Here is a 14,627-nt window from a genome sequence, read left to right as displayed (position 1 = left end):
ATGCCAGTCCCAGACACTGCTCATGCCTGGGAGCGTGAGGGGGGCTTGGTGGCCTGAGTCAGTCTTTTCTTAAGAACGAAGAGTGGATTCAAGAGCTGGTTAAACTCAGGGGCTTGTTGCATCGTTGCCCATACATGGGGCTGGCAGGAGCTGAGCTAGCTTTGCCAAGGCACCTCTGTCCTGGGCTGGAAATCTGTTTCTCTTCCAGTCCTGCCCCACTCCTCACACAGCTCTACCGATGCCCCTCACTCCTGACCTGTGGCCCCCTGCTATTCCAGCCTTGAATCTCCCTTGCCAATCATGCAGTTTTATGATGTGTGAATGGTCAGCAGGACAAGACATCCCAACTCACTTTACTGGTGATCTAAACAAAACCCTCCAGCCTGTGGAGCTGAGAAGCTGGTGTTCTGATGCACTGCACCATGCATTCGCTCTCTGGGGCAGGGACTGGCTCTTATGTGTCTGTACAGCACCTGCCGTTAGGGGGCCCTGCTCTCAGTCGGGGCTTCTACTGTCATGCGAATACTGAATAACTCATAACTAGCTCTTGCCCTGTTTGAGCGGAAAGAAGAACCCTTAGTACAATCTCCTTTCCCCTGCTAAAAATTAGAAAACCTCATTTAAATTCCCCACAAAATCTGGACACTCTCCGCTCTGGAAGAACATGGAGCCAGGTTTTCAACTAAGCTTAGCACCCAATGTGCATCCAGCATGCTGTGATCTTTGGCTCACAGTTAAGCAAAGACTTTTCCTTCCCTGACCCCTTAATAGCACAAGAGGGAGGGCTTGTAAAACTCCTCTGGAGCTGACCCTGCTTATGGTGGCTGTCCTTTCTGTGTATTTCTCTCTGCTTGGACACTGGCGCTCAAGGACGTCAGATTCAGTGGTTTAGAACTGGTTTTACTCTCAGTGAGTCAATGGCAGGGTTGCAAATGCTGCCAGAGGATGTTTGTTTGCTTTAAAAGACGGTGGTTTCTGCTGGAGTCAGAACAGACAGGCCTGGGAATGTTCCCTCTCAGTTTAGCTCTTCAGGGCCAGGTTTACCCTGTCAGCATCCAAAACTGTCTCCATCCCTCACTCCCCTTCATGGATCCTGGGTGCTGCAGCTGGGCTTCCTCTAGCTCCTGCAGTCACAGGGACATCACCAACATCTAGGGCGGGACTCTTGGAACATGTGCTTACTGGCTAACAGCATCATTTGGTAGCTGAAAAGACCCTAGCATCATCCTTAGGATGTGCAGGAAGCAGCAAGAAACATTTTGCTTCTGAATTAGGAAACTATAAATAGTTGTGGTGAGCAGATGGGCTGAACATGTTGGCAGGAGCTGGCCTGGCCGAAAGGGATCTTTTCTGGCAGCAGGAAGGTAAAATTTGAAACACCTCCTTCAACTGCACCAGACAGTGCGAAGTGCTTGTCACGTGGGGACTCAGAGAACAGGCTGGCGCGAGGCACAGTGCATGCTGGGGAGGAGCAAACTGCTCCTGTGCTCAGCTCCACCAGAGTACCTCAACCCTCAGCTGCAGAGCCTCCTGCTGTTCCAGCCCTGGACTCCCCACACCCACTCTGCCAATGCCCCTCTCCTCTCCTGACATGCAGCCCCCAGCTATTCAAGCCCTGGGCTCCCCACACCCACTCTGCCAATGCCCCTCTCTCCTGACATGCAGCCCCCAGCTATTCAAGCCCTGGGCTCCCCACACCCACTCTGCCAATGCCCCTCTCTCCTGACATGCAGCCCCCAGCTGTTCCAGACCTGGGCTCCCCACACCCACTCTGCCAATGCCCCTCTCCTCTCCTGACATGCAGCCACCAGCTGTTCCAGCCCTGGGCTCCCCACACCCACTCTGCCAATGCCCCTCTCCTCTCCTGACATGCAGCCCCCAGCTGTTCCAGCCCTGGGCTCCCCACACCCATTCTGCCAATGCCCCTCTCCTCTCCTGACATGCAGCCCCCAGCTATTCCAGGCTTGAGCTTCTCAGTTCCATTTTTGAATGCAGCGATTGTAATTACAGCGTAGTTCTGCTTTTCCATCCTTGCAATTGCTACTAAATTCACATTGTTGAGAGGTTAACAACCTGACTGAGAGTGATCCTGGCATAAGGACAGTTTGCTGCAGCACAGGGGAGGAAGCAAAGCTCCAGTGAGGCCCAGTGGTGGAAAGGTGGGACTTTTCTCCACAGTGCATGCTCCTGTAGGTTCAGCAGGTCCGGAGCACACTGAGAACAGGGGCAAGCTCCTCAGCTGGTGTAAATCAGTGTTGCTCCATTGACTTCAGTGGAGCTACATCACTCTACTGCAGCTGAGGATCTGGCTCTTGGTTACTGGTTTCTGCACTGGGTTCTGCCCCACACAAGATTTGAGACCTCTGTGTGTCTGGGACCTGACATACAGTTACCATCCAGTAACGTGAGTGAGAGCACTGGGGTACATGGCTTGTGCTCAGGAAGTTGGGATAGAAGGAAAGAAGGTCCCACAGCTGGCCCTGGGCCTGCTTTGCTCCAGATCTCCCTCCATGACAGCTGGCTGAAACCGGAGGAGTGGGAGGAGCAGTGGTGTTGGAACACGGAATAGATGATATGATGGCACAGGCAATGCTGACATGATCCATAACCCCCTCCCACTGACCTTTGGCAGAGAGGCCCGGGAGCCCGCGCTCTGGGTGGTCATGGTCAGCACTGTGGTGATCCCCAGCCCTACACGGGCGGGTGCAGCATCCATATTGATCCAAAAGGAGACCCAGGAGAGGATGACAATTAACAGGCTGGGAATGTACATCTGGATCAGGTAATAGCCCATTTGTCTCTCTAGGTGGAACTTCACCTCGATGCAGGTGAACTTTCCTGCAAGGAGAGAGACAGGTCAATGTCACAGATGGTCACTAGGTCTGGGCAGCCCTAAGAGAGGTTGTGGTGACCTGGTCAGAACCTCCTAGCTCATGGCACATGGGCTGGCATTCTGGGGAGACACAAAACCAAGGCATTGGCCAGGTGTGGCCATTGGCGGCCCCGTGACACTCTTTGTAAGAGTTGGGGCATTAGCCCTGCTGGTCTGGCAAGTGATAACTCAGGGAGATACGCTCCCAGCTTCCCCTGCTGTTTCAATTGGAGACAATCTCCAGGCGCACTTCCAGTCCTAAACTGTTGTTCCTGGGGTGGGATCAGGACCACGCTCCCTGCTCTGATTGCTTGCAGAAACCCCAGAGTGGAGTTAAGTGTGGGGTAGTCTAGCGGGGTGGTTTACCTGTGCTCTGAGGCTGTTGGAAAAGACTTCTACTGGGGGGGGTGTGCGTGTGTGTGTACGCGCTTACCTGTGTTGTAATACTTTGTACAATAGCCCAAATCCTTTTCATCCCTCAGAATAAACTGTGGGAGTGTCAAGCCCTCTGCCACTTGGACAGCTTCTTGCTCTTCCAGCCACTCAAAGATCAGGTCATTCATGGTGTAGCCAACTGGCAAACAGAGAGAGCATGAGAGAGAGTGAGGGTGGATGGAGCAAGGGAACGAGGGCAGAGAGAGTGAAAATTGGGAGACGATTCTGAGAACCCTCAGGCCAACTCTAGAAACAGGATGATGGAGAAGCAGACTTGAGGCTGCTCCATGTTGCTGCCCCTGGGTCTGTACATTAAGTGTGCTGGCACAGGGCATTCCCACTGAGGTTAGCCCATTAGCCCGCAGTAGCTGTGAAGGGCTGTGGTGCAACTGAGAACTTCCCAAGGAGGAATTCTGCCCTGTTCTGTGAGCTCCTTGTTTTGGAGGTGGGACCTGCCCTGCATAGCTGGACGTGTTGAAATGCTGCCTGCAATGCGTGCTGTGAGTCCATGCATTCACGCCTTGGGACTAGAGTGGCGTAAGGACTTGGAAGTGCTCCTGTTTGGAAGGGAATAGCCACAAATGTGTAGATATGCATGCCATGTAATAGACACCACAGACAGGCATGCACTGACACAAATGCATGCACATCATGCCATAGAGATGCATGCCTTCACAGAAATTCATACTCATGCAAACCTATTGACAAGCACACCTGGGATATACAGGCTATTCGCACAGTCAGAGCACTCACAAGATGGGCACAGCATTATCTCACACACCACACACACACTCTGACACTTGTAATCATTCCCCCAAACATAGAATCAGGAACACTCACTCTCTCCTGGAACTAGATTACGGATGAGCTTTTCTAGCAGCCGTGATCCTCCCGCCAGGGGCTCATATACAGTATTAGGCCCATCATCTCCCCCCCTGCCCTCCCACTCCTGCAGTCTCCCAGTCCCAAAGTGAGGGCCACTCACCCCAGAATTTCCCCCACACAGTGTCTCTCAGCTGCCCACTAATCGCGCCCCTTTCCCTCCTGTGCCACAGCCCCCCTTGGCTGTGTCCCCATAGCCTTCCTTGGCTCATCTTCTCATTGCTGCCCCTCCTTTCCACTTTTTCCTCCCCTTCTTCCCCCTCACCGCCATTCACCCCTTTCCCCATCTCCCTCCATTGCACCTACCCCCACCTCCTGTCTCAGTTACCCGGCAGCTTCCTCAGTCACAAGCAGCGGCAAGGGCTGCAGGTGTGTGTGGGCCGAGGGGGCCCAGTATGCAGGAGAAGTGGGATTACATGGAGCCAGCTCTGGAGGGGGTCAGCACGGGAGACAAATACAAAGACAACTGCTGGACACAGCCTGCTGAGTGTCCTTCCCCTATGCTGCTGCAGGCGGCCACCACAAGAGCAGCCTGGAGAGATGGTAGGACAAGGCCCTCAATCCCGCGTCACATCCTTATCCAGGGGGTACTCACAGCTCTCCAGCTGCATGGTGCACGTCTGGATGTCCATGGGAAAGTTCTTGAGATCCATGGGGCAGGAGAGGATCAGCGTCAGCCTGGGAGGAGCAGAAAGAATGGAGCAGGTTTGTCTGAGCCTACAGCATTTGGGTAAGCCCTTCCCACCCTTTGTCTTCCAAAGCAGCCCTGGGACTCAGGGGTGAGAGAGCTGTGCTGCTGGCCCATGGTTAACAGCAGGCGTGGAACCTCTTATTAGTTCTATGTGTAATGGCTCCCCCACCAGGGGGCTTGAGTCAGGAAACTTCAGCACTACAGGCATGGGCCTGTATCACTCCAGCTAAAGGAGTAACTCCCTGAGCTGGTAATAGTAATAGGCTATTCACCACTGGGAGGGACATGAGCAAATCAGTGGGGTATACATGCCATGCGTGATGGGGTAGTGACCTCACATGGGTGATGAAAGGGTTAATGTAGGCCTGAGTGGCATCTGGAGGATGCACCTGGTGTAATTAAAGATGAGGCCCTGCTGGGGAAGTGCTGGGTGGGACTATAAAGAGAAGTCTGCCCCAGAAGGGGCTGTAGGCAGAGTTTTGCAGTTATTCTCTGGAAGATGCAGAATTGGAGCAAGTTCCTGCAGCTGACCCTGACAAAAGGACAGGAACTGGACCCCTGGGGAGAAGCCCTGGGAGGTGCTGCTTGTTATCAAGTGCCAAGGAAAGGGCTGGGGTAAAGGCCTGAAGAAAGGCTAATGGAAGAAGTCCAGGGAGGCAGCTTTAAGGCTTCTGACAAAGCAGACCTAGGCTGCTTGTCCAAGGGTCCCTGGACTGGAACCCAGTGCAGAGGACAGGCCTGGGTTCCCCTACCAGCCACTAGGAAGGTGGCTTGAAGCCCCTGGCTGTAAGAGGATAAGGATGATCTAAAGTCCTGAGAGAAGTATGTAAGGACCACAGGGCTGAGAGCTGGGGGCCTGATGCAAAGATACTGGATTATCTGTGAGACTTTGTCATCTTGGAAGGGGTAGAACTGAAATGTGACTCTCCCGGCAGGCCAAGTTGTAAGATGAGGCACCACCACAGGACCAGAGTGACCAGTGGCAAGGGATGCTGGAGAGGAAAAGGATGCTACATCGTGTCCAGCCAGGCCAGGGGATGCCTGTGGTGAGTGCTCCCTTCCACACCAGTCAGTGGATCAAGAGTTGAGGGAAATGTGGTCCTGATGAAATTACTATAAGGTGGATGCACACCTGGCTGAAAAAACATACTTGCAATAGTTATCAATGGCTTGCTGTTAAACTTGGAGGATATATCTGGTGGGGTTCCCCAGAGGTACATCCTGGGTCTGGTACTATTCAGTATTTTCATTAAGGACTTGGATGATGGTATGGAGAGTACACTTATAAAAATCTTTGGATGACACCAAACTGGGAGGTGTAGCAAGCCCTTTGGAGGACAGGGTTAGAATTCAAAATTACCTTGATAAATGGGAGAGTTGGTCTGAAGTCTACAAGATGAAATTCAGTAAAGACAAGTGCAAAGTACTTAAGAAAGAAAAATCAAATGGGTACTAACTGGCTAGGTGGTAGTATTGCAAAAAAGGATCTGGGGTTTATAGTGGATCACAAATTGTTAACTCGTATTCAATCTGATGCTGGCAGGGAAAAAAGCAAATGTTGTCATTCTGGGGTGTATTCACAAGAATGTCCTATCTAAGAGATAGAAGGTAATTATTCTGCTCTACTCGGCACTGGTGGGGCCTCAGCTGGAGTATTGTCCCCTGTTTTGGGCACCTCACTTTAGGAACGATGTGGACAAATTACAGAGAGTCCAGGGAGAGCAACAAAAATAATAAAAGGTTTAGAAAATATGACCTATGAGGAAAAGTTGAAAGAACTGAACATTGTTAAGTTAGACTCAGAAAGAAGGCCTGATAAGTCTTCAGATATGTTAAGTGCTGTTATGAAGAGGACAGTGATCAATTGTTCTTCATGCCCACTGAAGGCTTGCAGCCAGGGGGATTTAGGTTGTCTATTAGGGAAAACCTTTTTAACTCTAGGGTAGCTAAGCACTAGAACAGGTTACCTAGAGTGGTTGTGGAATCCCCATCACTGGAAGCTTTGCAGACCAGGTTAGAGGACGAACACCTGTCTGGGATGGTCTAGGTATATTTGGACCTGCCTCAATACAGGGGGTGGCCTAGATGACTTCTTGAGATCCCTTCTATCCCCACGTGTCTATGATCCTAAGACTCGTTCTTGATCCCTTTTTCCCTGGATGACCCTGCCTTGTTTTTCCCCCCCTAGGTAGGCAGAATCTTCTCCTCTTCTGCCTTCCCTGCTCACCTCATTTCTTCCTGCCCCGTGCATACCTGATGCTGTAGAGCACGTTACCATTCTTGAAGATGCGCAGCAGCTTGTTGTCGGTGGTGACCGCATGGAAGTTGGCCCCCTTCTCGTTGGCAAAGAACAAATCTGGCTTCCAGATGGAGTCCAGCATGGAGGGGTCCAGGTCCAGCGAGTCGTCTGGGTACTCCCTGTATGCCAGGCGGGGGTCATTCCACTGCTGGCGCAGGAAGACATTCACCCGGTAATCCTAAGGGGAGAAGAGCACCCATCCCAATCAGCTGGGGGGAAGGATCTTCCCTGTTATCAAACACCCACCGTGCCTCAAGGGACTTGGCTCTAGTGTCATGAGTGGGGCTGGAGAAAGAGGGCCAGGCTCCTGGGGAAGAGCAGTCAATCGGAGCTGCTGCAGGAAGCAGGCAAAGCTCTCCTTCCTCTGCTCGGGCGAAGAGGAGTTCTTGGGAAGGGTTGGGTGAGAGGGAGCAGGCAGTGACAGGTGCTATGGTACCCTGGAACAGTCAGATTTTTAACAACCCTATTGAGATATCTAGAACGCTTCTAGTGGCTGTGTTCCTGACAGGAGCTAATGTCAGTCAGAGGGACTAATGCAAATCCCCAGTTACTGAAGATAATTCAGGTAACAACCAGGGCTGGCCTTATCATGAAGCGAACTGAGGTGGCTGCCTCAGGTGCCAGACTGGGGGATGGGGGTGCCACTAGGACCCAGAGTGTAGAAAATTGTGTTTGCTGCTGGTGCATATGTATTCTCTCTGCTCCAGATCCACAGAGATGGTGGAGTGCTGTGCTGGAGGAAGGAGGGCACGAGACATAACAGGCAGTCAGGAGAAAAGGTGGGAGGGAATAACAGAAAGCAGAAGGAGCTTCAGGGAGAGAGAGGCAGAGGAGCCTCTTATGTACCTCTCTAGCACCACCGGGAGCCTGGACTGATTAACACCAGCTTCTCAGGGAGCTTCCTGTTTCCTGCTGCTTTCCTGAACCCACTTGAGGAGAACAGGCAGTCAACTGAAGTAGCAGGAGCCAGTTAGGCCCTTAAGACGCTGATATCTTCCCTCACTCAGGCCCTGCTACCAGCCTGCTTATTTGTCCCCTTCAACTGAGTGAGAGCCACTATAGCTGGCACAGAACAGCAGTCATGAGTGAAAGTAGAAAACGCCCCTCTGGGGCAACATTTAGAAAAAGAAAGGAAGGTTTCTATCTAAGCAGGAAGGAGCTCTCCTGAGATACATAGACACAAATGTTCACGATGAGCCTTCCAGCCCCAGTGAGGATGTGAATAGTAAAGAGATGCCTGATCTTCCAGTTAGTCAGAGTGCAGGTGACCTGGTAGCTACTGCAGCATCCATATCTCCATCTCAAATGGATGCAACCATGCACATTCCTGAAGAAAAATGTAGATCAGAGGACAGTGTGGTGGAAGTGCAAGAAACAGCTGCTGCTGAGTTTAGTTCCGTAAGTCTAGATGATCCAGGACTGTGGACCCACTTGAGCAGTAGCCTGAGGGACTTCCTTGTACTGCATGGGCCAGGGCAAGTGGAAAAACTTCATGGTCCCCAAAGACAATGAAAATAGAAGTTTCCATCCAACACATTACTGGTGTGAAATCCCCAATGGTGACAAAGTGGAAAGGCCATGGCTTAGGTACTCAAAAACCCAGAGTGCTGCATACTGTTTTTGTTGCAAACTCTTCCAGTCTAATGTTCCAGCCACATGGGGTTCTACAGGAACAAAGGACTGGAAGAATCTGGCATCCATGAGAAGGCAGCAAATTGCCAGAGATCATTCCATAGGTGGAAAGCGCTCAAGGTGAGACTAAGTTTAAAGGCCACCATAGATGATCAGCATCAAGAGAAGATTGCATCGGAGTCTCCTTACTGGCAAAATGTTCTGAAAAGGCTCATCGCCATTGTGAGAATGATTGCTACCCAAAACATAGCACTGCATGGCACTTCAGATCAGCTGTATGTGCCAAACAATGAAAACTTCCTTAAAATTGTGGAGCTGATGGCTGAGATTGATGCTGTACTCCAGGAGCATCTAAGAAGAGTCACCACCCAAGAAATGTACACACACACACCACTACCTTGGAAAAACCATTCAAAATGAGATCATACAGTTACTGGCAACAAAATTCAAACAGAAAATTGTGGCAGATCTGAAGTCAGCAAGATATTACTCCATTATTCTGGACTGCACACCTGACATCAGCTATACGGAACAAATTAATTTAATGGTGCGTTTTGTAACATCAACAGAATCTAGTGAAAACATCCCTGCAATGGTGACTGTCAGAGCACTTTCTAGAATTTATTGACATTGATGATACAGGAGCTGGTATGACAAATGTGCTTCTTAAAAAGCTGGAAGATATGGGAATTGCGATAGCTGACATGAGAGGTCAGGGCTATGATAATGGTGCCAACATGAGAGGAAAGAACAGAGGAGTGCAGACACAGATCCGAGAGTTAAATCCTTGAGCTTTTTTTCTCCCATGTACTTCTCATTCATTGAACTTGGTGGTCAGTGATGCAGCATCAGCTTCTAGTGAGGCTGCTGAATTTTTTAATGTAATTCAAAGCATCTGTGTATTTCTCTCTGCATCAACTCATCGATGGCAAATTTTGAAGCAACATCTGGGCACATCCTCTCTGACACTGAAACCACTGAGTGCCACATGATTGGAAAGTCGAGTGCAGGCAATAAAGCCTATCAAACACCAAATTGGGAAGATAGATGATGCCATAGTTGCCATAATGGAGGATAATGCTATGACAGGAACTATTTGTGGGAGAACAGTGGCAGAGAGAAACGGAATCACCAGAAACATACCTAACTTCAGATTTCTGTGTGGCTTAATGTAGTGGCATGACATACTGTTTGAAATAAATGTTGTAAGCAAGAGACTCCAAGGTGTTGACCTTGATATATCTAGAGCAATGGAACAACTGGATAAAGCAAAGTCATGCCTACAGTCTTACCAGTCAGATGGGGGATTTCAAAATGTTCTGAAGAGTGCACAGAAGTTGGCAGAGGAACTTCACACTGAAGCTATTTTCCCACCCATTCAGGAATACAAGAGTCACCGAAGAAGAAGACAGTTTGATTACGAGGCACGGGATAATCCCATAAGAGACCCCCAAACAACAATTCAAAGTTGAATTCTTTAACCAGGTGCTAGATCGTGCAATATAGTCAGTTGAATGTTTCATGCAGCTCAAGGAACACAGCAGTATATTTGGGATGTTGTTGTATGATATTCCAAAACTCCTCACTGTAGCTGAAGAAGACCTACACCAGCAATGCAGGGCACCAGAGACAGTGTTAACACATGATGACATGCGCGATATTGATGTGAGTGATTTAGGTGATGAACTGAAAGCCCTTTCAAGATACATTTCAGCAGGATGAACTCCAAAGGCTGTTCTGGAATATATGTGCACAAATAAGATGACCACCCTCTTTTGAAATGCTTTTGTTGCTCTGCACATACTTCTCTAACACTTCCTGTAACAGTTGCCACTGGAGAATGCAGCTTCTCCACGCTGAAGTTAATAAAAAGACATCTACGCTCCACAATGACACAGGAGAGGCTGGTTGGCCTTGCTGCCATCTCAATAGAGCATGAGCTGGCCCAGACTGTGGACCTTCAGCAGGAAGCAGTTCAAATCCTTGCAACCAAGAAGACATGGAAAGCACCACTTTGATTATTCAAACAGATAAAAATGCCATTGTTTACTATGTAGCCAAGAAAAGTTACATTTGCTGTTTGGGTGTTTAAAAGTTCAGTGTTACTTAAAATTTTTGAACAAGGCATTTTAAGTTTTACTTTATTGGGGTAGGTAGCAGAGCAGTACCGTGAGAGGAGTAGAACAGGAAGAATTGAGACCTTTCAAAGTTTGGGCCCAAGTGAGGGGGTATGGGGGTTGTATTTGAGCTCCCAGCCTCAGGTACCAAAATGTTGTGAGCCGGCCCTGGTAACAAATCCTCTTGTAGCTGGGAAGAGCAGACCAAGTGACCTGGCTCAAAGTACTTGGAACCAGAAAGGGACAGCCCTGATTAGGTTGGTGTCTCATGTTCAAGCCAAGAATTGGCAGGAATTCGTGACCAGAGACAGGCCTTGTGAGAGGATTTGGGACTGTTTCAAATCTGCCAGAGTCTTCCTATGGAAGATGGGTAAGCCAGGCCTGTGTCTAAACTGTCTAGGGTTTTAAAGATCCATTTCTCGGAAATGCTTTTTTCCTCTGACAGTACTCGCTTTCACAGCTGTTGGCACTTACTGTAAATTCACCACTGTCCTAGGATTCCCTCTTTTCTCTTCCCCCCCCCCCCCCACCAGCAAAGAAGTCACAGTTCCTGTACTAATCATACCTCTGAAACCATCCTCCCCGTTTCTGTGAGGGCACTGTACTTAGATTGCAGGCCTCTAGCCACAGGGTGGGATGATCCACTCCCTCCTGCCTGAGGCTTAGCCTGGGCCTCCTATGATAACATATGTAATAAAATTTCAGCCGCTCTGACTTCAGTTCAGGCCCTGCAGCCCTCTTCTCTCAGGGTCACATGCCAGAGTTTGCTCATGCCCATTCAGCTCTCCTAAAGCAAAGATCTGTTTGTTCTGACCAGGAGCACCGCTTTCTCTGCCATCCCCGTGCAGCCTGCTGCACCTCACACTGCTCTGAGTTCCATTTGGGTTGCTACTCGCTTAACTCCGCAACTGGGGCGGTGGAGAGGGGGAGTTGGCAGCGTTAACAGTTGCGCACACTGAGGTGGAGAGAGGGAGAGACAACAAAGAACAGACCAAAAACCACAATATCAGCTCTGGCCCAAACATCATGAGGGGTTTTTAGTCTCATGATTTTGGGGGAGTCTGACTCATGGTTGTAGGACCTTGGGAGTTGGCCCCGCTGCATATGGTTCATCCCCTCTGCTGGCAGAAGGTACCCTAGGGTCCTCAGTGGCCAGGAGCAACCATGGCCTTTCAGTTCAGTCTCATCTACAAGACTGACAGTGGGTCTGGCCAAAGGACAGGGCTTCTGGCCCCTGCTGCTTGGCATGTCTTAAGGAAGCCCACCTCAAGTGGGGAAGGCAGCATAGGTACCTGGCTGGACATCGCCGCTCCTCAGAGCGGGACTGAATGTATTGTGCCAGGCAGGGCTACCCCACCCCATTGGGGATGAAACATTCCTACAGGAACCAGCTCAGAGCAGCCTTGCACAAACCTGGGGAACAACAAAACTTGCCTGGGGAAGGGAGCGAATACTAATCTCTTTCCTGCATCCCTCTCTGGACCCTAGAAGGCTCCAGCTTCTCACGAGGTTCCTGCCATCCACCTCTCCCCACCACAAAGTGATTCCTATTCCATTCTCACACCCTTCCCCCAAGGCCCCCCACTGGTTAGCCCCTTGTCCCACAAGATTCCCACCACTTCCCCATAAGTCTCCCAGTACCATGGGCAACATATCTCCATGTTAGCTACAGGATTAACGCTATAGGTGGGTCTGAACAAACCTTCAGGTGGGCTGGATCTGACCCCAGATCTCCTGGAGTTGGCCCATTTCAAGGGCCTGGTGCATGCATAGCAAAGAGGGCCAAATTCCCCAGTTGTTCCCTCCGGAGGCTTCTGGGGGAGTGGAAGGGGCTGGGAAGGAGGGTGGGACAGATGGTGAAGTCTTACCATGGTGGTTTCTGTGACGGAGCCGAAGCTGTTGATGAAGATGTTGCATGTCACGTTGACAGGCACGCCTGAGGAAAAACCAGATAAGGTGTGAGCCCTCCTTAGAGCAGGTGGTCGGAGGGGAAGAGAAGATGTAAACCAGCCAGTTGCTCCCCATCTTTACCCCAACAGTCACTTGCCCCCGGTAAACGCACAGGCATTTGCCTAGATAGATATACAGTCATGCACACACAGATAACCCCTGTACACGTGCATGCACACACGCAATCTAAAGGGATGGGGGATTCCAGACCCCCCCATGGGTTCATTTACACCAGGGATTGGCAAACTTTGGCACGCAGCACATCTGGGTAAGCCCCCTCGTGGGCCGGGCCGGTTTGTGTACCAGCCACGTCCGCAGGTTCGGCCGATCGCGGCTCCCACTGGCCGTGGTTCGCTGCTCCAGGCCAATGGGGGCTGCAGGAAGCGGCGGCCAGCCCATCCCTCGGCCCGCGCTGCTTCCCGCAGCCCCCATTGGCCTGGAATGGTGAACTGCAGCCAGTGGGAGCCACGATCAGCCGAACCTGTGGACGTGGCAGGTACACAAACCGGCCCGGCCCGCCAGGAGGCTTACCCTGGCGGGCCACATGCCAAAGGTTGCCGATCCCTGATTTACACTTACAAACTCTGTATCTGTGGGTTTCTCCAGGGGCTGGAGAAATGGCCATGCAGACAAAAATCTGGCTGGTTCTTCACCTCCTTGAAAACATATAGACAGACGTGAGGGCAGTGGGCTGGGAGTTCAGGATCCCTCCGTTCTGGTCCCTGCTCTGCCATTTGGGTAAGTTGCTTCCCTCTCTGGGTGTGTGCTTCCCCTCCATCTCTTTGTCTGTCCTGTCTTCTAGACTGTGAGCTCTGTGGGGCAGTGGCTGTGTGTGTGTGTGTACAGCCCCGAGCACAATGGGGCTCCAGGCAATGCTGTAATCATACCAATAAAAAACAGTATTGGGGGGACCCAGGACTGAAATAGTGGGTGGCTTCAGGTCAGAATGGAGGGGCAAGGGCAGAGCTGTGGCGGGTTCGCCAGGCTGGAATAGCAGGGGAAGGCAGGACAGCACAGAGGGGTGTTGGCTGAGTTGTGGCAGGTTCCCAAGGCTGGAAAATCACGGGGGTGGCAGGTCAGGGTGGAGGGGCATTGCCAGGGGTCCTGCACCGAATCCCGTGCTCACACTGTCCCTGGTTTTAGTCAGTGCTGTCTGAGAGACTCTAGGTTTCAGTTGCTGTGGGATTTTTAAGCCTTATTTGTGCCCCATTTTTACCTTTGAAGTTAGGTCGAATCCGGGCGTCATATCCTGACGTTTTTCCCATGAGCTTGTCCAGGAAATCAGAGGGTGACATAGGCTGGGTAGAGCCTCTGGAAGTGGATTGAATCTCCTCTTTCCCTGAAACCAGCCTGAAGGGGGAAAGGATGGAGGTTAGCAGGCTGGGATCCTCCCTCTTGGGCCAGGAATGCCTCAGCATCTGCCTCAGTGCTGTGTGGAGGGCTGGGGAGCAGGAGTCTTCAAGGCCCTGCTGTGGTGGAGCTCGTAGAGCCAGAGACCTGCTTGGCACAGACAGGGCTCTGGGCTGAAGAAGCTTGCTGTGATCCTGGCTGGTGCTGCCAAGGCACTGCTTTGGGAAGCTCACAACCTGCTACCATGGTTATTGTCAATGTCAGGATTGGACGGGAGTATTGTAAATATTGAGGAATTGGACAAGCAGCTGTTCCCCCTTGCGGTGTGTTCAAAATACTGTACATAACCAGTGCTAAAGAGTCACATGCAGCAGGGGAATTGCACTGCCGGCGGCAGGG

The 14,627-nt window shown here is 51.0% G+C and overlaps 1 protein-coding gene and 1 long non-coding RNA gene across 3 annotated transcripts in view; one reads left to right on the top strand and one right to left on the bottom strand.

The window, feature by feature from the left end:
- Positions 1 to 14,627, top strand: part of LOC141994210 (uncharacterized) — a 44,332-nt gene that overhangs the window by 5,582 nt on the left and 24,123 nt on the right. Inside the window, exons 3-4 of one of the 2 annotated variants that reach the window (XR_012641039.1) lie at positions 4,702 to 4,894; positions 5,816 to 5,926. This is a non-coding gene — a long non-coding RNA (uncharacterized LOC141994210). Of the gene's footprint in view, positions 1 to 4,701; positions 4,895 to 5,815; positions 5,927 to 14,627 lie in introns of those variants that run through there. The other variant, XR_012641038.1, reaches the window with a different exon arrangement.
- The window catches only part of LOC141994209 (glycine receptor subunit alpha-4), a 40,270-nt gene that overhangs the window by 17,250 nt on the left and 8,393 nt on the right, over positions 1 to 14,627 (bottom strand). The window contains exons 2-7 of the mRNA XM_074964402.1: positions 14,095 to 14,228; positions 12,797 to 12,864; positions 7,134 to 7,357; positions 4,785 to 4,867; positions 3,306 to 3,446; positions 2,624 to 2,838 (exon numbers count right to left, since the gene is read on the bottom strand). Coding sequence (XP_074820503.1) covers positions 2,624 to 2,838; positions 3,306 to 3,446; positions 4,785 to 4,867; positions 7,134 to 7,357; positions 12,797 to 12,864; positions 14,095 to 14,228 — 865 coding nt within the window. The remainder of the gene's footprint in view (positions 1 to 2,623; positions 2,839 to 3,305; positions 3,447 to 4,784; positions 4,868 to 7,133; positions 7,358 to 12,796; positions 12,865 to 14,094; positions 14,229 to 14,627) is intronic.

Source organism: Natator depressus, chromosome 9 (genome assembly GCF_965152275.1).
Source record: "Natator depressus isolate rNatDep1 chromosome 9, rNatDep2.hap1, whole genome shotgun sequence".
In the NCBI taxonomy this organism is placed as follows: domain Eukaryota; kingdom Metazoa; phylum Chordata; order Testudines; family Cheloniidae; genus Natator; species Natator depressus.
The sequence above is the reverse complement of the archived record's forward strand: the minus strand, read 5'-3'. Positions and strand labels throughout refer to the sequence as shown.